Source organism: Sinohyriopsis cumingii, unplaced genomic scaffold (assembly GCF_028554795.1).
Source record: "Sinohyriopsis cumingii isolate HCF-2022 unplaced genomic scaffold, ASM2855479v2 utg000695l, whole genome shotgun sequence".
Taxonomy (NCBI): domain Eukaryota; kingdom Metazoa; phylum Mollusca; class Bivalvia; order Unionida; family Unionidae; genus Sinohyriopsis; species Sinohyriopsis cumingii.
This window is the reverse complement of record NW_028315924.1, coordinates 3,772,562-3,795,742: the sequence shown is the minus strand read 5'-3', so window position 1 is coordinate 3,795,742 and position 23,181 is coordinate 3,772,562. Positions and strand designations below refer to the sequence as shown.

The window sequence follows — 23,181 nt, the reverse complement described above, 5'->3', positions numbered from 1 at the left end:
TTCACTCCACCCCATCAGAAATTTATATTTATTTTATCTACTCCATCAAATCCAGCCCTTAAGTGAAATATTGATTATTCATACCTCTGTACCTGAATTATTTTTTTAGTCAGTGATTCATGAATTTTTAAAGATATAAGGATAAAGCTGGAAACAATAACTGTCATGAGATGTCATGATACATTTAATGTATGTTGATGTTACATATTAATTCATTATATACATATTTCGATATACATATTTCCAGAAATAAAATAAATTTCATAGTAATTTCTGATTCAAGAGCAAGCCATCGAATATATTGGTTATCAGGGAAATATCACATGACTTACTCTGTTCTATGGTTATGATACTTTTTGAATCAGACCCAATGCTGTTCTTTACTTTTATTTCATACTGTCCAAAATCATTCTTGCTGGTTATGCTGATGACTAAAGTTGCCCTGAAATTTGGAGATGGTACCAATGTGGAATCTCCTAGATCATCAGGAAGAGTTGGTTGGATTATTCCTTGATTTATTAATCCGTTAGCGTTGGAATGTTGTGCTGTAACTGTCATGTTCTCCTTCATATTAGAGTAGAAATCAAACTGGATCATGGTATATTGGCCGACATAACCTTTATAATATGGAGAGATGTCTCGTATTTTTGGAGCAGCTGTAAAACAAAGATTTGCATTTATGTTTAGCAACTAAATGTAATTATTTTTTTCCTTTCCATTTACAGACACATAATTACATACCCCATTCCCAATACAGACAATAATCATGTGCAAAGACAACTTGCAACACAAAACACCTCAAGATCTCTAAGATTTGCAATATCGAAATCTAAGAAAACACTGCATTTCTTTGTAAGGTATATACAGAACTTAATTTTAACGTCTTTTGGATATAAGGTAAATAAAAAGAATAGTGCCTCGATTTTTACAAGTATGAGGATAGAGTGTATATGGTTTATACATTTACAAAATTGGACGTTAGTGTGGATATATGATTTATACATTTACAAAATTGGATGTTAGTGTGGATATATGGTTTATACATTTATAAAATTGGATGTTAGTGTGGATATGAGGTTTATACATTGACATAATTGGATGTTAGTGTGGATATATGGTTTATACATTGACATAATTGGATGTTAGTGTGGATCTTTTGATTTATTTGTGAATGGAGAAAGGGTGTGCATGAAACTTTTGATAAATTGAAAAATTTCTGCAGCAGCAAAATCCCTAGGGAGATATGTTTCTCTATCTCTCCAGTAACTTTGTTCAAAAATGTCGCATTGAAGTTGATACCAAGAAAACTACCGGCCTTGATCAGACCGGTCTGCAACTCTAAAAATTGATCAGCCTCAGATATTTCAGACAGCATAGCATTCAAAATCAATAAGTATCTCTACTAATTATATTGTTACATATTTTTCAATTGGCATTGTTTGTTATGTATTTTTCAATTGGCATTGTTTGTTATGTATTTTTCAATGGGCATTGATTTTTATGTATTTTTTAATCGGCATTGTTTGTTATGTATTTTTCAATTGGCATTGTTTGTTATGTATTTTTCAACTGGCATTGTTTGTTATGTATTTTTCAATTGGCATTGTTTGTTATGTATTTTTCAATTGGCATTGTTTGTTATGTATTTTTCAACTGGCATTGTTTGTTATGTATTTTTTAATTGGCATTGATTTTTATGTATTTTTTAATTGGCATTGTTTGTTATGTATTTTTCAATGGGCATTGATTTTTATGTATTTTTTAATTGGCATTGTTTGTTATGTATTTTTCAATTGGCATTGTTTGTTATGTATTTTTCAATTGGCATTGTTTGTTATGTATTTTTCAACTGGCATTGTTTGTTATGTATTTTTCAATGGGCATTGATTTTTATGTATTTTTTAATTGGCATTGTTTGTTATGTATTTTTCAATTGGCATTGTTTGTTATGTATTTTTCAATTGGCATTGTTTGTTATGTATTTTTTAATTGGCATTGTTTGTTATGTATTTTTCAATTGGCATTGTTTGTTATGTATTTTTCAATTGGCATTGTTTGTTATGTATTTTTCAATTGGCATTGTTTGTTATGTATTTTTTAATTGGCATTGTTTGTTATGTATTTTTCAATTGGCATTGTTTGTTATGTATTTTTCAATTGGCATTGTTTGTTATGTATTTTTTAATTGGCATTGTTTGTTATGTATTTTTCAATTGGCATTGTTTGTTATGTATTTTTTAATTGGCATTGTTTGTTATGTATTTTTCAATTGGCATTGTTTGTCAGTTTAAAAAAAAAAATATCATTTTGATATGGGTAATGTAAAAGCAAATTTTAAAAAAAATTATGTTTCTCAGAGAATATCTACCTAATCACATTACTTCAGGTATATTAGCCTGCTACCTTGAGAATCTAGCCCTACAGGTGTCATAAGTTCCTAGCTGAGTGAAATACCAGTGACATGCTCACATGGAGTGGTGGTTGTGAGAGTTTCCACGTAATGTGATTGGGTAAGTATTCTTGAAGAAACATAATTTACTTACAATTTGCTTTCTCCTTTGAATATATGGTCCCACTCACATTATGTTAGGATAATAAGTAATAGGAGGAGGGGATGCTGAGCATCTGACCTCAACTTAAGGAATCCTTTTAGGAAAGAATGGCTGGATTCCACATGTGAATGATAACCTGTTTGCTTAATTACATAAGCAAGACAGCCTGAAGTCACTTGACCTGTGACCCTAACATATGGTTAAGAAGACAAATACCGAAATCTTCTTACCTACAATATTTCACTGGTGAATCCAGTGAATCCAACAGGCTGTGTTTATTGATCTAGCTGGATCTGGTGACTGTCCATACTGCCACCACTATACCAACCAAATTCAAGATCTGCCTCTGTGATGCTAAATCTTTGAGATGAATGCTAGACAAGTTTTACGAGTCTATGCTCTTAAAAAAGTAACAGAAGAGAGTGAAAGACAACAAGCTTAGTAAAATTTAAATATAATTTATTTCCCTAGTCTAAGAATACAAAGTGAAAATGAGAAGAAAGAACTTATGGTATTGCCAATTAAATCTCAAAATAATCCAAAAATTAGAGACAAGTCCTAGTAATTTAAAGTCCTGAATAAAACTCAGAAGTCCTGAAGAAATCCAAACCTGAAGGTGATGACTTGTCTGTTAGCTTATACAGAGATGATGTGTCAACAGTCTCTTGTTGAATCACAGTAATATAATTCCAGGTTTGAATTCAGTACAAACTCCAGTGAATGTCTCTATCCAAGAATTTTATAAGAGCACTTTTGTACTTCCAGAGAAAATAATCATTTGAATTTAATAATTTGAATTTAATAAATTTAAAACCAACTGGTCACAACATAATACAACTTGAAAGTGCTAGATGTTAATGAATGAATGACCAAGTCCTCATAATTACAAGATTATATAGTTCTCTACTTGACCTCATGTCACAATTAACATTTTCTAAAAAGAGCCTGTTACCTAATGGAAAATAACCTTCTAGAATGATCCTGATGTTTACAAAATCAAAACCATAACCTGTAAAGTTCACTTAGGAAAGTCCTAAACCCTGACCCAAATAAACATATTTACTGTTTCTATTAATAATGATCGTGATATTAAGCCCATACACCGAGAGAATAATTTAGCTATGTATTAGTTATTTATGATGGATACAATATAAAAAGGTCAATCAGGTCAAGCAGAAATTAACTCACATTTGGACAAGGTCAAGTCCAGCATACACTGTTACATTACAATAGTATGTAATGAAATAAAAATCAAAAAAACTAACTAACAATTTAATTAAATATACATAACACAAGGTTGCCTGCATGCCAGCCAGCAGCTTCTATTATATAATGGATTGCAAAAACATTGCATTTGAATGCAAGGCTCATAGAGATGGCTTTAAGCTTCTGAGCAGTAATCATTGTAAGATGACCATGACCTGTTGAGACATCAGAGTACACTGAGCATACAACCCATTTCAGCCATGAAGCAGTGGCTTGATGGGTGATATTCTGTGTTCTGGCTCACACCAAAATGAAGATGAATTTTGCATGCAATGACTTGTCTCCATGAGGTTTTCAAGAAGTGTTTGAAAGCACAAACAGGATCTTGTATAGCTGCTATTCTAGACCTGTCTATGGAAGACATCAAGCGAGTGACGCCTCTTTGGTTACCAACAGATGGTAATCTATTTGCGGCTACAAAGCCTGGTTATTTCAAGAGAACTACCAAACCATCCAATCTGAACTGGTTTGGCATAAGGGCAAGCAGCATGATTACCCTGCATGTGGAAGCTAAAGCTATCAGTAAACATTACTTGTGAGATAGTGACTTAGCAATGTGTGAGATAGAGGTTTGAATGGATTCAAATCAAATTATGTTAAAACCCAGGATAGATTCCATTTAGAAACAGAGAACTGCTTAAGACCAGAAAGATTTAAAAGTTCCAATTGTTCTGTATCATGCCCAAAATCATGTCTGCCATGATGCCACTATCATGGAGTGGTCACTAAGTCTTTGATAGAGATTGGGGTCAACTGTTTCTCATCAAAGAGCCAGAGAAAAATGCTGGTTAGTTGATAGATTGAGAAGTATGACATTGATATGGCAACTGTTTTCCAATAGTCTTCAGAATGGAGGGCCTTCTTGCTCTTGAGATTCTCTCCACAATCAAAGTTTTGACTTGCAAGACTATCCTGATAATAGCAAAGAGTATAGAGGAAGAAGAGGACAGTCTGGTCAGGGTAGGACCACCCATGACCGTGGTTGCTGGAGAAGATTCAGGTTGGCTGGAATCATGCTGGGCATATCTAGCACTAGAACAAGTAGACTGGTGACCAAGTGCTTTCCCCATCTGAGAGGGGTTATCAGAATCATTTTCCCATTCTGACTCCATAACTTTTGGATTACTGTCAGCATCAGCACCATGGAAGGGGAGGCAGATGCCCACAATCCCTCCCAAATGATTGACAGTACATCCACAGCCCAAGCTGTTTCATCTGGAACTGGAGAGACAAAGATGGGTTGCTTGTAATTCCACCTCATCGCAATGATATTCATCACTGGACACCCCAAAGTGAGCAAACCCAAGTGAAAGCCAATTGATGGAGACAATATTACATGTGAAGGACTTGACTTCATCTGGTTAGAGTGTCGGCCAAGACACTGAGCCTTCCAGGGATGTGTCTTATTTTTATGTTGATATGGAAAATGTTATACCAACATAGAAACTGCCAAATTAGAACACACAGGTCCAGTGATTTGGTTTGAAGAGATACATCATCACCACAGAGCTGAGGACAGTTTTTGCCTGAGAGTCAATTTTTTTCAGCAGTTAAGAGCATTGATGACAGCCTTCATTTCTAGGATGTTGATGGATAGAAGCCATTGCCTTGGCTCCAAGATATCACTGACAGTAATGAAGGTCAGCAACAGGTGAGCACACCAAATGTGTACACTAACATCAGTACCTACCGTTATATCTGCTTGGGGCTTTTCCAGTGAGATTTCCATGGTCAAGCCAATCTGGGTTGCACTACTGATACAGAAATGATCAAATCTTGGACATGATCATGACTTTTTGATCAACAGAACTTGAAAAGGAGCATCCATACCTGCATAAAAAAACAGCTAAGTGGGATCAAGTTTGCTGCCACACTGAATAAACCGAGATGATGAAAAAATTCTCTAGCTGAAATCCAAGTCCTATTGGAAATAGACAATAAGCTTGATAATTCTGATAATGTGAACATGAGAAAATTGCACCAGATTACGGTTGATTAAAAATTCCATGTCCAGATGGACAAAATTATGGGATGGATGGAGGTCTGAGTTTTCCCAATTCACTATATAGCCTGGATGATCTAAATTAGAAAGGAGATCGTTCCTGCCTTGGGGTAGAGTAGAATTTACTATATGTTTCTGGAGAATGTCATCCAAGTACACTGCCATTGTTGTAGATAATGTCAATTGGAAAAGGGTGAGGATGTAAGCCATAATCTCTGAAAATGCCTAAGGGCTGATTCTGAGACCAAAGGGACTACTTAGAATTGATAAAGTGTGTTGCGGTAAGCAAAAACAAAGAAAATGTTCTTAACATGGGGTGGATAGTGATGTGAAAATATGTCAGTCAGATCAAGACAGAGCATACTTGTCCCATCGAATAAAGATGCAGACTGACTCACTGTCTCGATCATAAGTTGGTTGAGGTGACTCCAGTCAATGATAGGTCTCAACCTCCAAAAAAGACTCGATTCCATCTTTATGAAGACATCACTACATCTAATTTGTGTGCAAGTAGTGAACATATGGAAGTCCAGCACCACCAGCTAGTTTGCCCAGCAAATGGTTTGTCTGGAAGTTGATGGTATAGATGGTCTGGACAGACAGATTCCTCAATGACATCTGTCATACAAAGGGTATGTCACTGAGGTACAGTTAGATGGTCAGATCTGTCATTAAGATCCCCATATATCATAGTTGGCTGGACAGAGTCAATTAAAAGGTCCCCATGCTGGAAAGGCCAGAGGGCCAGTGACGGATGGACAGCCAGCGATGGTGCAGTTTTATTATGCATTAGATCGGTACAAATCCCATGAACCTTGACTTATAGGCCCATTTCCTAAAGGATTTTGACATTCTTATTAGCACACTTGAAGCAGATTCCACCATTCTGATTGACTGGTTCACTGCTAACAAAATGCAAGTTCCAAGCCATAGCTGTGAGTTACGAGACATTCAGTATGAATCCTGTACTAAACAAAACCAGTGCTGCCATAAACTATGAAGAAGTCTTTTAGTGATACCCCATGCTGATATAGCTATCCATTCTGGAGGTGTAGCAATACTAAGATTTTCAAGATGGCCACTGTGCCAGTCATATTGGAAGACTGAGTGCCAACATTTTTCATTTACAACAACCAGACATCATAGGAAGTCTTTTAACAAACACTCTGTGTCAGTAAAACTTTCCATATAGGAAAAATTCAATCCTAAGACTTTCTAAAAGGCTGCCATGACAGCCACAGTGGATATGAGACTGGCACCATTTCTTTTTGAACCATGAAGACATACAATTTTTGTAGTGGAGGAGTAGATAGAGCAAGATTTTCAAGATGGCTGTTGTGAAATGCTGATATGACCCACATTCAGATGGAGTAGAAGTATCAAGAACTTTAGTAAAGCTGCTAAGGCAGCTATACTGGTTGTCCAAAGAGAACTATTTTCATTTAGGATGAAACAGACATCGTAAGTGTTTTGGTGAAACCCCCATGTTGATATGACCATCCATTCAGGAGGAGTTGCAATAATTAGAATTTCAAGATAGCTACTTTGGTGGCAATGATGGATGTTTAAGCAGTATGCCTGCCAATGAGTCTCCAGTTACTTGGTTACCTGAGTAACAACCCATTGATAAATACCCAGGTAATAAAATGAGACAATGGCCACCGTTTACTGTATTTGTTCGGTCATAAGTCCTTTTGACTGAAAACTTTATTCATGCAGAGTAGGGGTTGTCTTATAAGTGTGACATACATACAATTTGATAAATCTGGGAGTAATGGAGTCTCTAGATGTCTGCAGTACATGAATATACTTTCAATTAAAAATATATTATGTTTTCATCTTCTATTCCCACTCAGAAATGTATCATGGTATGCACTGTGTTTATCTTTTTGATGACAGTATACATACCACAATACTTGTATCAACAGTTATTTGAATTTTAATAATTTGAAAATACTGCAGGTAAATTAAATACTAACCACTGTAAAGTGAAATGTCCTTCAGTGTTGTTTACCATAGATGTTTACTATCAAGTATATTGTCTTCATTTTTGTGCAAGTCCTAACAACCTCTATTTGTATTCATAGTTGTGTTTTGCTGTATAGCTGCATTGCTTGATGCAAAAAAAGTTTTGATTAAAGCTGTAATTTTCTTTCTATAAATTAGGTTTCACTCAAAAGTGATATTTCCCATGTTATCTGTAAGTGTATGTTGCCCCATAAGCCCTTTGCTTGTAAAGGCATCAATCACTTTGTTTTCAAGCTGACCATCCTTTTGATTGAGCCACAAATTTAATACATATACTTGTTCAGTGCCAGGCAGAGTTTTGCCTCTTAATTCCTGAGCCTGTTTTTCCACATGGTGACACTTTGATTGAGCCACAAATTTAATACATATACTTGTTCAGTGCCAGGTAGAGTTTTGCCTCTTAATCCCTGAGCATGCTTTCCCACATGACAACCCTTTGATTGAGCTGCAAGTGTGATACTTACTCAGTGGCAAGTAGCAAAAAGTAGTTATTTGATCATGAGGCACAAATGACACATGTTCATTTGCAACCTTTAATAAATTTCACACATTGTATGTTCAGGTCTGTATACATTTAATACAATTTCCTTTTGAATGGTTACCCAGGTAACCAATCATAGGATTGATGGGTACCAAGTAGGTGTTTACAAATATTTTGACAGCCATACTGAGCAGGACCATTTACAGTGAGGATGAAAAATTTCACATAAATCTTCCAAATGGTTTAGAAGGATTAGTGATACCAAACTGGTGCTACAGGACACACTGAAACACAGATGATGGACAATATGCCATCACATAAATTCTTGTGGTCTATGACCAGTAGTGCTACAAAGAGAATGTTCTGTCAAGAATATAGCCAAATTCATTCATTGAAAGTTTGTTTCCTTTTGCAAAGTACTGTACTTTCACTCTTCAAGACTGAAAACATTGTTCTACCAAATGGACCAATCATAATTCATATGGTGCAAGCAAATGGCATTGAACTTCAGTCTTTAAGCAATATGACAATTATTTTGACCCATTGGGAAACAGTAACTTTCAAAATTAGTCATCAGGAAAATCAGCTTTCAATCAAACAGAAATCTGAATATTTCGAGGGTAAGATGAGAGTCCTTATGAATGAAAAATCTAGATGGTATGATGAGAGTCTGTATGAGTGGACAATCTGGTGGTATGATGAGAATCTGAATAAGTGGACAGTCCATTGGTATGATGGGAGTCTGTATGAGTGGACAATCTGTTGGCATGATGTGTGTCTGAATTAGTGGACAGTACAATGGTATGATGAGAGTCTGAATTACGATGGCATGATGTGAGTCTGTATGAGTGGACAATCTGGCAGTATGATGAGAGTCTGAATTAGTGGACAGTACGATGGCATGATGAGAGTCTGTATGAGTGGATAATCTGTTGGTATGATGAGACTGTATGAGTGGACAATAATGATATGATGAGACTATGAGTGTATAATCTTGTGGTATGATGAGACTGTATGAGTGTATAATCTTGTGGTATGATGAGACTGTATGAGTGTATAATCTTGTGGTATGATGAGACTGTATGAGTGTATAATCTTGTGGTATGATGAGACTGTATGAGTGTATAATCTTGTGGTATGATGAGACTGTATGAGTGTATAATCTTGTGGTATGATGAGACTGTATGAGTGGACAATAATGGTATGATGAGACTGTATGAGTGGACAATAGTCGCATGATGAGAATGTATGAGTGGATAATCTAGTAGTATGATGAGAATGAATGAGTGGGCAATAGCGGTATGTTGAGAATGTATGAGTGGATAATCTAGTGGTATCATGAGACTACATGAGTGGACAAGAGTGGTATGATGAGAATGTATGAGTGGACAATAGTGGTATGATGAGACTATGAGTAGACAAGAGTGGTATCATGAGAATGTATGAATGGACAAGAGTGGTATGATGAGACTGTATGAGTGGACAAGAGTGGTATGATGAGACTATGAGTAGACAAGAGTGGTATCATGAGAATGTATGAATGGACAATAGTGGTATGATGAGACTATGAGTGGACAAGAGTGGTATCATGAGAATGTATGAGTGGACAAGAGTGGTATCATGAGACTGTATGAGTGGACAAGAGTGGTATGATGAGACAATGAGTAGACAAGAGTGGTATCATGAGAATGTATGAATGGACAAGAGTGGTATGATGAGACTGTATGAATGGACGAGAGTGGTATGATGAGACTATGAGTAGACAAGAGTGGTATGATGAGAATGTATGAGTGGACAAGAGTGATGTGTGTGTGATGTGATTTTGATTTTTAACGTAGCTTTAACAATTTTTCAGTCATATCGCTACGATGTCTGCAATGTGGCAGTTTATAGTGATGTCTAGCACTGGGGCATCATGCCGCAGACATGTAGCATGATGTCCCACCCAGTCACATTATCCTGACACCAGGCCGACCAGTCCTAACACTAACCTCTTAATGCTGAGCACCAAGCGAGGCAGCTGTTAATACCATTTTTGTAAGTCTTTGGTATGACTTGGCCGGGGATCAAACCCACGACCTCCCGCATCCGAGGTGGACGCTCTAACCCTAGGCCACTGGAGCGGTGGACAAGAGTGGTATGATGAGAATGAATGAGTGGACAAGAGTGGTATGATGAGACTGAGTAGACAAGAGTGGTATCATGAGTATGTATGAGTGGACAAGAGGGTATGATGAGAATATGAGTGGGCAATAGTGGTATCATGAGAATGTATGAGTGGACAAGAGTGGTATGATGAGAATATGAGTGGGCAATAGTGGTATCATGAGAATGTATGAGTGGACAAGAGTGGTATGATGAGACTATGAGTGGGCAATAGTGGTATCATGAGAATGTATGAGTGGACAAGAGTGGTATGATGAGACTGTATGAGTGGGCAATAGTGGTATCATGAGAATGTATGAGTGGACAAGAGTGGTATGATGAGACTGTATGAGTGGGCAATAGTGGTATCATGAGAATGTATGAGTGGACAAGAGTGGTATGATGAGACTATGAGTAGACAAGAGTGGTATCATGAGAATGTATGAGTGGACAATACTGTCATGATGAGACTGTATGAGTGGACAAAAGTGGTATCATGAGAATGTATGAGTGGACAAGAGTGGTATGATGAGACTATGAGTAGACAAGAGTGGTATCATGAGAATGTATGAGTGGACAATACTGTCATGATGAGACTGTATGAGTGGACAAGAGTGGTATGATGAGACTGTACGAGTGGACAAGAGTGGTATGATGAGAACGTATGAGTGGACAAGAGTGGTATAATGAGACTGCATGAATGGATAATCTGTATAATTTGCTTCTACTACAGTAAAACACAACACTGATATAACACGCCTTGGTATAATCAGGTCTCATCATTTAATGCATGGCACTTTATGGCTCCTATAATGACTTGATAAAGTGAGATCAATGTTTATAGTTGATAGTGTTTAGCATTTTGTATTGTGGCTCCTATAATGTCTTGACAAAGGGAGACGAATTAAAGATGCCAACTGGTATCCAGGTACTTGGGCATCCACCCTTTGATAATACCCTTGCCAAGCTGATGTCTACGTCTGCCATTAAATAATTGACCTTAATCCCACAACTTGTTTTCCCACACTGCCAAGCAGAGGTCTACCTCTTCCTGCAAATAATTGACCATAATCCCACAGCTTATTTTCCAACAGTGCCAAGCTACCTCTTCCAGTAAATAAGTCACCTTGATCGTTGTTTTCTCAGATGACAATTCTTCAAGTTGTGGCATGTAACAGAGGGTGGTTTGTTTGCCTTGGCACACAATTGACACATGTTCATTTGCAACCTTGAATAGATTTCCACATATGATAGTGAGGCCAAGGAAAAGGAGTCAGATGATATTTATGATGACTGACCATGACAATTTACTACAAGACAATGGAGGAATTCAGAACTTTATCAGAAAATTAGGATGATTTCTTGGACTTTGTACCAGATGACATTAGGTAGTGATATTCACTGGATACAGTGAATTAAAAAAATGTTGACTTAACTTCAAGTTTGTATATTTTTAATACAGTTTCCCTTTGATCAGATAGCCGGGTAAATTGTAATTAGAATCTACCGGTACCCAGTAGAAGTTTTCTGAAATTTTGACAGCTTCAGGTTCAATGTGTATAGCTTATAGTGTTTAGCAAGGTGCACTGTGGGTCCAAAAACAGCTTTATAAAGGGGGATCAATCTTCATGTTTTATGGTACCAATAAGCAAAAGAATGGCAGTTTTGTGGGATTCATGCTAATTTCTGAAAACTAAACTTTTTGAAAATCATGCATCATATTTTCAATAACCACCTTTATTTGTTCATTAAATCATTCCAACCAATCTGAGTTATCAAAGTTTCCCTGTACTTGTGTGTTATAAAATAGAACTTTTGTAATCATTATTTCTGAATAATTATAGCAGCTAGAAGAGCTTTTCAAAAGAGATGTTTACTGTGTTTTTTTTCTTCACATAGAACCATCACATTAAATATTATGTTCAAGACTATAAGAATCCTTATACTCAATTAAGCATAAAAAGTTTACACCAATACATGAATTCAGTAACCATGAAAAATAACAAGATATACGTATTTGCTTTACCTCGCACAAAGAGTCTTGGTTTAGGAGAAGAAACTGGTTTACTAGGGTCAGTATTGTAAGCCTGACAGTAGACTGTCACATTGTGGTCAGTAATACTAAAGGTAATGATCAGACTGGGTCCACTGCCTCTCTTTTGAGATCCTATATACCATTCTATGGTGGGGGCTGGTCTACTGATTCCTGTAACACAGGTCAAGGTTGCTGGTTCTGCTGAGGTCACAGTCAATATTTCTGTTATGTTCTGGTTATTCTGTTGTAACACTACTTCTGTAACTCTCACTGAAAAAGCACATCAAATAAACAACTGTAATTACAATAACAATCCCAAAATAAAAGCACCACTGAAAACCTTTAACAAAAACCATAGCAAACTGTAGACTACAACAATTTAGCCACTGCTGAAAAAGTGGTTATTATGTCCTGCTTACCACTAAGAACAGATTAACAATTAAATCTCCAGCCTGACGATACCACCAATATCAGACTGACAATCAAATATCCAGCCTTACATTACCACTAAGATCAGACTGACAATTAAATCTCCAGCCTGACATTACCACTAAGATCAGACTGACAATCAAATATCCATCCTTACATTACAGTAAAACCTGTTATGAGAGACCCCCCCTTCTGCCAACCAAAAGCGGTCTCTCAAGACAGGTGGTCTCTCATAAGAGGTGTGTGGGACTGGTTTTCAGGGTCATTAGTTAGCATTGTTGAAATATAATACCCATACTCACTGTACATATGTCATATCCTTTATTCATAAATCTTGTTAAATATTGCATGCATTCCTCTCAAAATATCTTTATGTAATAAAGATATAAATCTATCAAACAACGAGAATAAAATTTATATTTCAGCATAACATTAATATGTACACAAAATGAACATTTAGATATGATGTATATATCTTATTCTATACACTTATTCACTTGTTTTTTAAGAAATCCATTATACTTCTTTGTTGACATGTAAAGCATATTCTTTAATCTCTTTTAAATGTGGGTCGGTGGTTCTTTCCTGGGTTCTTCCTCCACCCTTAATACTGACCGCTTAAGCTGACTGCTATTTTGCGAGCGGTCTCCCCTTTTTCATTTCTTTCAATGACATTAATCCTTTCTTCCAGTGTTAAAATTTTTCTATTTTTCAGTGGAGGTTGTGCCATTGTTATCAGTGTTGATGTTATAAGGACTTTCGGTTTTGATCAGGTTTTGGGGAAATAAGGAATAAATATATATTATGTACCAATGAATGAAACCAAAAGACATAATTAACTCATCAAGAAACAATACATTTATTCTGAGATGAAGTTTAAATCAACAGCGTTATAGCTCGATAAACAAAGGTTGCGACCATCTGCACCCAGGTAAACAGATGTTGGCTTGGTGAAACACTAACAAAAGAATTAAAAAATAATTTTAAACAAATCTGGAAATGATTCTCACTTACTAGTATTAATGACAAAGAGCTCATTCACCCTCCAGGCATTATGGATTAACTGGAAAGACAAATGATGTACTCAAACCTACACTGAAGCCCTTACAAACGATTTCTCACTGGGACATAAGGACTACCGGCGTTTTGTGAGTTTTTATAAAGATAAAGAAAAAATACAAACCTCTAAATTGACTGCATATATCCATCATTACTCCCTTTGATGTTACTCTTACTGGCTATTCACATGACTTCGGCACTACAATGGTGGTTAGTGACATGTACTTTAGTCTGGTTTACTGTAGTTTACAAATGACACTGTACGCTGGAGTTGTAAATTTCACAAAACTGGTACTGTAGCAAGACAAATTCTTTAAAAATACTTTATTAGAACAATCTTTACTATTTATGCAGTCTTTGTTACAAAGGATTAAATGATTAGAGGTGTTTATCTCAATATATGGTTGTTCAACTATAGTGTTATTTAATGTGCACTTTGTTTGCATACTACATTTATCCTGAGCTCTAGTGTTTACAAAGGATTAAGTTAAGGTCAGTGGTGCCAATCTGTTTTGTTTGTTTGGCAATGCGGTCGTTCATAGCAGTGTCAAAATGAATATTTTGCCAAGAAATCGTGGTTGCTTGTCGCGTTCAGCAGGTGTTCGTTCATAACAGAGCGTTTATATAGTAAAATCGATCCGTGCGTTACGATTGTGGTTGGAAATGACAGCTGGTCGCTCATAGCAGAGGTCTCTCATGACAGGTTTTACTGTATCACCAAGATCAGATTAACAATTAAATCTTCAGTCTGAAATTTTCAACTCATAATTGTTGTATGCTTATATTTTAAGAGAGAATGACCACTGCAAGCAATAGGCACTAGTGGAAAAGAACATTATAGAAAAATTCAGTAGTCCAAAATATCTGGATTTGTTGGGTGCCATAAATATTTCTTCAAAATCTGTGCATATGTTATAAAAACAGTTCCTTGAAGGTTTCTTTACTTTAACTAATCTTCGCTTGGATCTGAAATATGATCATTACCATCTGAACAACAAGAGGCCCAAGTGAGTCTAATATCAATTACCTGTCTGACATCAGCCTAACAGCCAAGTGCAAACACAGTTAGAATGTAACTAAAACCATAGTTTAGTCAAAGTTCACTAGTAACAGGTCAGTTTTCAGACGCTCAATGAAGTACAAAATGCAAGCAATAAACGTTACCCTGAATCAAACTAACTAAGACAGCTTTGCATAAGTCCTACAGAAAAGTGTGAATATTATGTTAGTCAAGTCTGTACCAATTTCAATTAAAACCAATTAAATACTGTAGGAAGTGTTCATGTAAAACCCCCATATCAATGACACTATTAATAAGAGAAGAGCATGGATAAGAAGTGCATGTTTGATTAGCACAGGCTTTACTTTGGACCAACTTGATATCAATAAAATTATTAAGTGAAAACCCCAAGTGTATATGATCATCAATTTAGAAGAAGTAATTATAAAAAGATTTTCAAAATGACCACCATGGCAGCCAGTGTTGGAGGTATTATCAGCACAATTTTAATTCAGTAACAACAACATATATAAGAAGTCTTTTAGTGCAAATCAACATCACAATGTTTAAGTGAAGTAATGATAACAAGATGGCCACAATGGCAGCCATACTGGATGTCCAAGCAGCATTATATTCATGTAGGACCAAACAGACTTTTAAAAAAGCCTTTACAATATATTAGGATCAGGAACAACAAGCTTGTGGAAACAGATGGACATCAGATGATGGACAACAGACTTTTAAAAAAGCCTTTACAATAGATTAGTAGGATCAGGAACAAGATTGTGGAAACAGATGGACATCAGATGATGGACAACAGACTTTTAAAAAAGCCTTTACAATAGATTAGTAGGATCAGGAACAAGATTGTGGAAACAGATGGACATCAGATGATGGACAACAGACTTTAAAAAAGCCTTTACAATAGATTAGTAGGATCAGGAAAAACAAGCTTGTGGAAACAGATGGACATCAGATGATGGACAACAGACTTTTAAAAAAGCCTTTACAATAGATTAGTAGGATCAGGAACAAGTTTGTGGAAACAGATGGGCATCAGATGTTGGACAACAGACTTTTAAAAAAACCTTTACAATAGATTAGTAGGATCAGGAACAAGATTGTGGAAACAGATGGACATCAGATGATGGACAACAGACTTTTAAAAAAGCCTTTACAATAGATTAGTAGGATCAGGAACAAGTTTGTGGAAACAGATGGGCATCAGATGTTGGACAACAGACTTTTAAAAAAGCCTTTACAATAGATTAGTAGGATCAGGAACAAGATTGTGGAAACAGATGGACATCAGATGATGGACAACAGACTTTTAAAAAAGCCTTTACAATAGATTAGTAGAATCAGGAACAAGCTTGTGGAAACAGATGGACATCAGATGATGGACAACAGACTTTTAAAAAAGCCTTTACAATAGATTAGTAGGATCAGGAACAAGATTGTGGAAACAGATGGACATCAGATGATGGACAACAGACTTTGAAAAAAGCCTTTACAATAAATTTGTAAGATCAGGAACAAGCTTGTGGAAACAGATGGACATCAGATGATGGACAATGGAATTTTAAAAAAGCCTTTACAATAGATTAGTAGGATCAGGAACAGGATTGTGGAAACAGATGGACATCAGATGATTGACAATTGAATTTTAAACGTTTTGTTTATTTCTCGTGGAACCTTTGCATCATTTGTACCAGCATAAAATCACTTTCTACCAGAATGCTTTTTGCCACATTTGGAAGAAAAATTAATTTGTGTATACACTGGTTAAAGATTTTTCCATTAGTGCTAGTGGCCATCTCTGATGACAAGATTTGCAACAATTGTACAAGTTTAAAACCTATCATGCCTGGAAGCTATCCATCAAAATTTATGTTCAGAGGTTTTTGAAATGTTGAAAGGATTTTTTTATTTTTTTAGCAGTGTGCCAAACAAATTTTATGGAAATAATACAGTAACATAGCAGTTTTACCACCCCACCCCAAAAGAAATATACAAAACCAGAGTCACTTAACATATGCAAAAAGGACTTACACTCCATTGACTGAAAAGAATTTACAGGAATCTGATATGTGACCATTTTGTCCTTAAAACTGCCAAGTGCTGAAGCCATTTTTTATATTTTGTCAGCAATAACAAGATTTTCAAATTAGCTTCTTTGTTGAACATGTATAATGTGAGACTGGAACTATTTTCATTTAGGACCAAGAAGACATAAGAAGACATATGAAGTCTTCTGGTGGTAATCTCATGCTGATATGACTCTCCATTTGGAGGAGTAATTTTTTTAGATGACTTCCACGTTGGCCATATTGGATATCAGATTGATACTATTTCCATCTGAGACTAACTAGACATCATTAGAACTCTATCAGTGAAAACCCCAAGCTGATAAGACCATTCTTTCAGGAGGTGGAATAAATGATTTTCATGCTGTGGTGGCCATATTTGACATCAAATCAGCATGTCTTTCAGTGGAATTCACATGTCAATATGATTTCCATTCATGAAATGCAATAACAAGACTTTCAACATGTCTGCTGTGGTGGCCATATTAGACATCAAATCAGCATGTCTTTCAGTGAAATTCACATGTCAATATGACTTTCCATTCATGAAATGCAATAACAAGACTTTCAACATGACTGCTGTGGTGGCCACATTAGACATCTGATCAGCATCATTTTCACTTAGAAGCAATCAGAAATTAAATGGAAGTCTGAGTGGCACCATTTTCATTAGGGTAAACTAGACTATAGAATGAATGTCTCTTTAGCAGTTAGAAGGTGTAGCAATAACAAACTTGTGCCAACAGATGGAGGGACAACAGATGATACATCATCAACAATACATCATACCATATGCTCTCCTGGTTTATGACCATTAGAGCTAAAACTATTGAAATTCTAAACAAGATATTTTGGGGTCTTTACAAAAGCCACTACCTATCTTTACTTTTCTCATCATTTAACAGAACAGATATAAAGTCAGCAAAATCTGCACCTGATACTGTACAATGTATAATGCTATCTTTCCATTATTATATACCTAAAATGCCATCACATGCACATGTCCTGAATCCTGTATTGGACAACAACAACAAAAAAACCTGCACTGAACTCAAGCAAATTGAAGAGCTACCCATTCAAATCAAATGGGTTTTGTATTACTGATATTAAAATATGAATTTTATTTATCTTTTAAAATAATATGTTTCTGTCCATAAGAATCTTTACTTATATTCAATTAAGCATAGAAAGTTTATACCAATACATGAATTCAGTAACCATGAAAAATAACAAGATATACGTATTTGCTTTACCTTGCACAAAGAGTCTTGGTTTAGCAGAAGAAACCAGTCTACTAGGGTCAGTGTTATATGCCTGGCAGTAGATAGTCCCATTGTGGTCTATGTTACTAAAGGTTATGGTCAAACTTGGTCCACTGCCTCTCTTTTGAGATCCTATATACCAGTCTATAGAGGGGGCAGGTCTACTGGTTCCTGTCACACAGGTCAAGGTCACTGGTTCTGCTGAGCTCACAGTCAATGTTTCTGTGATGTTCTGGTTATTCTGTTGTAAGACTGCTTCTGTAACTCTCACTGAAAAAGGCATGTCAAATACACAACTGTAACTACAGTAAGAAGCTTTGCCTAGGTAGTGTTTTGACCATCAACCTGACATTATTAGTCATCAATCTTTGCATCAAAACAAGTGCCCAATGTTAGCAACATCCTTACAGCCATATGCAACAAAGCAGCCATCCTAGTAATCTTGGACCAATGATGAGCATATTATGTGCTATGAAAGACCACTTCTTCTACCAAAAAGTCATGGTTTTCAAGACAGATGGTCTCTCATACCAGCTGACTTTCAAGACAAATTTTATTCTATTTTGAAGACCCTGTTCAATGGCAGCTATAATGCTTCATCTCATTTGGATGACTTCTGTCCAATGTTTATTATTTCTATTAAAAATTAAGTTGTTTCAAAAGTCTATTTTTATTTTTGTCAATGTGATGACAGCCATATCTGATGGCAGATCAATATCATTGCAAAACAGAGACTCACCATATTTATAACCGATGAGTAAAATAAATGTCAAAACTGCAATTTTCAAGCAAAGTGTTAAGGACATTCCTGTCCATATCATATCCTTAGTAAGACTGTCATGATTAAATGCCTTTGTGACCTAAGTAAGACTGTCATGATTAAATGCCTTCATGTCCTTAGTAAGGCTGCCATGATTAAATGCCTTCATGTCCTTAGTAAGGCTGTCATGATTAAATGCCTTCACGTCCTTAGTAAGGCTGTCATGATTAAATGCCTTCATGTCCTTAGTAAGGCTGTCATGATTAAATGCCTTCATGTCCTTAGTAAGGCTGTCATGAGTAAATGCCTTCACATCCTGAATAAGGCTGTCCTGTAGTATCATCAATCTTTGTGGGGGACCAATTTTTATGGCTTTCGTTGTTGCCCCAAATAAAAAATTTAAATCCCCAATGAAAAATGAACCAAGTAGGACGATGACACCAACACCCCGTTTTCTTAGTGTATTTGATAAAACAAGGTAAATATTGTAATCTGGTAATTAAATATTAGTTTTTACATGTGTTTTATTTTTTTATTTTAACCTTTTGAAACAAGAATTATAAATCGTTTTATATTGTTTCAATGCACACATTCGATAAAGTATCCGATAACTGTAATTTTACACTCACTGCCTTAAATCGACATGTGAGGCAAGTAAGGAGAGGGAGAAAATAGAGAAAAAGCTATTCAAACAATAGTAATACTGAAAATGAAAAAATACAAAATACAAAATAACAGTATATGAAAATTAAATTGAATACTTATTCAAATCGATCGTTCATTTGTGTACAACTATTGTTGAAACATTTAAATCCTTCTAAAAGCACATTTCATCTGATCCATGCATTTTTAATCCAAAAGAACAACAATCCTGTAAAATACTATAACTATTTTTTTGAAACACTATTATTAATGAAACACTATGTATATACACTAATTACAGCAGAGTATTAAACCTCACACTTCACAGATTTTTGGACAAAGCCACTGTATCAATGTTGTGTCAATCAAGTCTCATGGTACTCACAAATTCTTCTCAGATAAATAATCCCAAAATTGCTGAATTAAACAAATCCAGCTGTCTCAAAACCACTGATACTTAGGTCTGATCTTTCACTCACTGTCACGTGAGCTGCAATTATCAATTCATTGTGAACTGGCTTGATTAATAAGGTTGCAAGGTTTACTAATACTGTGCACTCTTACAAACAGTGCCAGTAGACAGTGCCACTGCAATTCAGACTGGGAACTCTTCCCAACAATGTCTGTAGACAGTGCCACTGCAGTTTGGACTTGGAACTCATACCAACAATGCCTGTAGTCATTGACAATGCAATTCAGACTGGGAATGCTTACAAATAATGCCTGTAGTCAATGTCTGTGCAATGCAGACTGGGAACCCTTAACAACAATGCCTGTAGACAGTGCCACTGCAGTTCAGACTTGGAACTATTAATAACAATGCCTCTAGTCAATGTCAGTGCAATTCAGATTAGGAACTCTTACCAACACTGCTTGTAGTCAATGCCACTGTAATTCATTCTAGGAACTCTTATCAACAATGTGTATAGTCAGTGACATTGCAATTAGGACTGGGAACTCTTACTAACAATGCTTGTAGCCGGTGCCACTGTGATTTAGACCTGGAACTCTTACTACAATGCCTGTAGATAGTGCAACTGCAATTCGGACTTGGAACTATTAATAACAATGCCTGTAGTCATTGACAATGCAATTCAGACTGGGAATGCTTACAAACAATGCCTGTAGTCAATGTCACTGCAATGCAGACTGGGAACCCTTACCAACAATGCCTGTAGACAGTGCCACTGCAATTCAGACTTGGAACTATTACCAACAAAGCCTGCAATTCAGACTGGGAACTTGTACCAACAATGTTTTAAGTCAGTGCCACTGTAATTCAAACTGGGAATGCTTACCAACAATGCCTGAAGTCAAAGTCACTGCAATTCAGTCTGGGAACTCTTACCAACAATGTGTTTAGTCAGTGCCATTACAATTCAGACTGGAAACTCTTACCAACAAAGCTTGTAGACTGTGCCACTGTGACTCAGACTTGGAACTCTTACCAACAACACTTGTAGTCAATGCCACTGCAATTCAGACTGGAAACTCTTACAAACAATGCCTGTAGTCAGTGTCATTGTAATTCAGACTGGGAACTCTTACAAACAATGCTTGTAGTCAGTGTCATTGCAATTCAGACTGGGAACTACCAACAATTCTTTTAGTCAGTGCAACTGCAATTCAGACTGTGAACTCTTACTATCAATGTTTTTAAATTATTATGCATTACTGACCTGCTAGTTGCTGGTAGTCAAAGGTACATATTCCAACATGCTTGATAAGAATGATTTGGAGTGAATATCTCAATCACTTCAAAACTGGAAAGCTAATGATTTAGAAATTACTTTTGATTACTTTGAAGAAACTGGATCTGATTTTTCCAACAAGAAAACTATTAAGGATTTCAGCCCAAATTAACGTGTTAGACATAAAAATGAACACTTTAGAACTTAATGCAACTTGAAAATAAACAGTGATACATCAGTTTGGTGTATTTTGAATATAAATAGCTTTTGATAGATCTTTTCTGCAGCCAGACATACTTTCAATATAAGATGAAAATGACAATAGGGCAATAAGAATCAATCATACTGATTATCAAATAAATTAAAGGACCAGGGAATTAGGTCATGATATCAAGGGAGAGCCATCCACAGCTGTTTTAAGCTGCTGTACAAATTACTGAAATTCAACATCTCATGTTCAGGCCAAATGGGTTGCAGCTACAACTTGTAACTTTTTGAACTGTTACAAGCTTCACAATAATTTAGAACTTTAGTCGACATTTATGGTTATATGCATAATCTCACCAGAACATTTGACATGTATAGTTTTACTAGTAAATCTGACATGTACAATCTTACCAGCAAATCTAACAAGTAGAATCTTACCAGTAAACCTGACATGTATAATCTTACAAGCAAATCTGACATGTATAATCTTACCAGCAAATCTGACATATATAATCTTACCAGCAAATCTGACAAGTAGAATCTTACCAGTAAACCTGACACGTATAATCTTACAAGCAAATCTGACATATATAATCTTACCAGCAAATCTGACATATATAATCTTACCAGCAAATCTGACAAGTAGAATCTTACCAGTAAACCTGACACGTATAATCTTACAAGCAAATCTGACATGTATAATCTTACCAGCAAATCTGACTGTATTTGAAGCATACGCATTTATGTTTCTAGAGGAATCAGGATATTCAATCCTACAAGAGAAGGTGACAGTCTTGTCAGTGTTGTCATTCAATGTGGTGTACAGTGGGAGGTTCAAGGTGCTTGTATAAATCTTTTCCTGTGTGACACACATTTCTTGTATTCCTGTTGGGCTATTTCTTACATAGACACTCTCAGATGAACTTGTTTTATCCTGAAATATTTCATAAGACAATGCACTCAGTTCAAACTTATTTATTTGTGTACATTATTACAATACAAACATATTATTATAATCGTTACAGTATATATGTATATGTTACAGCATGCTACAATATAAATGTTACAGCATGCTCCAGGCGGATACATGAGAAAGCTTGCCAGTAGCTTCTCATGGGTTGGTGGTTCTTTCTGGGGTTTTCCCAGGTTCTTTCTCCACCATTTATACTGGCCACCATTTATAGCCTATCTTGTGCTAAAAAATGGCATTAAATCCTATAACAACAACAACACCAAAGCATGATCCAGTATACATGTTACAGCAACCTACAGTATGTGCTTATAGAATGCTACAGTATGCATGTAACATCATGCAAAAATATACATGTTACAGCATGAAACAATATACATGCTACAATGTGCTACAATATACATGCAACAATATACATGCTACAACATACATGCTACAATATACATCCTACAATATACATGCTACAATATACATGCTACAACATGCTAGAGTGTACATTTTACAGCATATTCATGTATACATGTGACAGCATCCTACAGTACATGTTACAGCATGCTACAATATA

The 23,181-nt window shown here is 35.9% G+C and overlaps 1 protein-coding gene across 1 annotated transcript in view; it reads right to left on the bottom strand.

The window, feature by feature from the left end:
• The window catches only part of LOC149773303 (uncharacterized), a 58,707-nt gene that overhangs the window by 15,271 nt on the left and 20,255 nt on the right, over positions 1–23,181 (bottom strand). Inside the window, exons 4-7 of the mRNA XM_089946462.1 lie at positions 22,355–22,580; positions 18,338–18,616; positions 12,501–12,779; positions 333–656 (exon numbers count right to left, since the gene is read on the bottom strand). Of these exons, the coding sequence (XP_089802588.1) occupies positions 333–656; positions 12,501–12,779; positions 18,338–18,616; positions 22,355–22,580 (1,108 nt within the window). The remainder of the gene's footprint in view (positions 1–332; positions 657–12,500; positions 12,780–18,337; positions 18,617–22,354; positions 22,581–23,181) is intronic.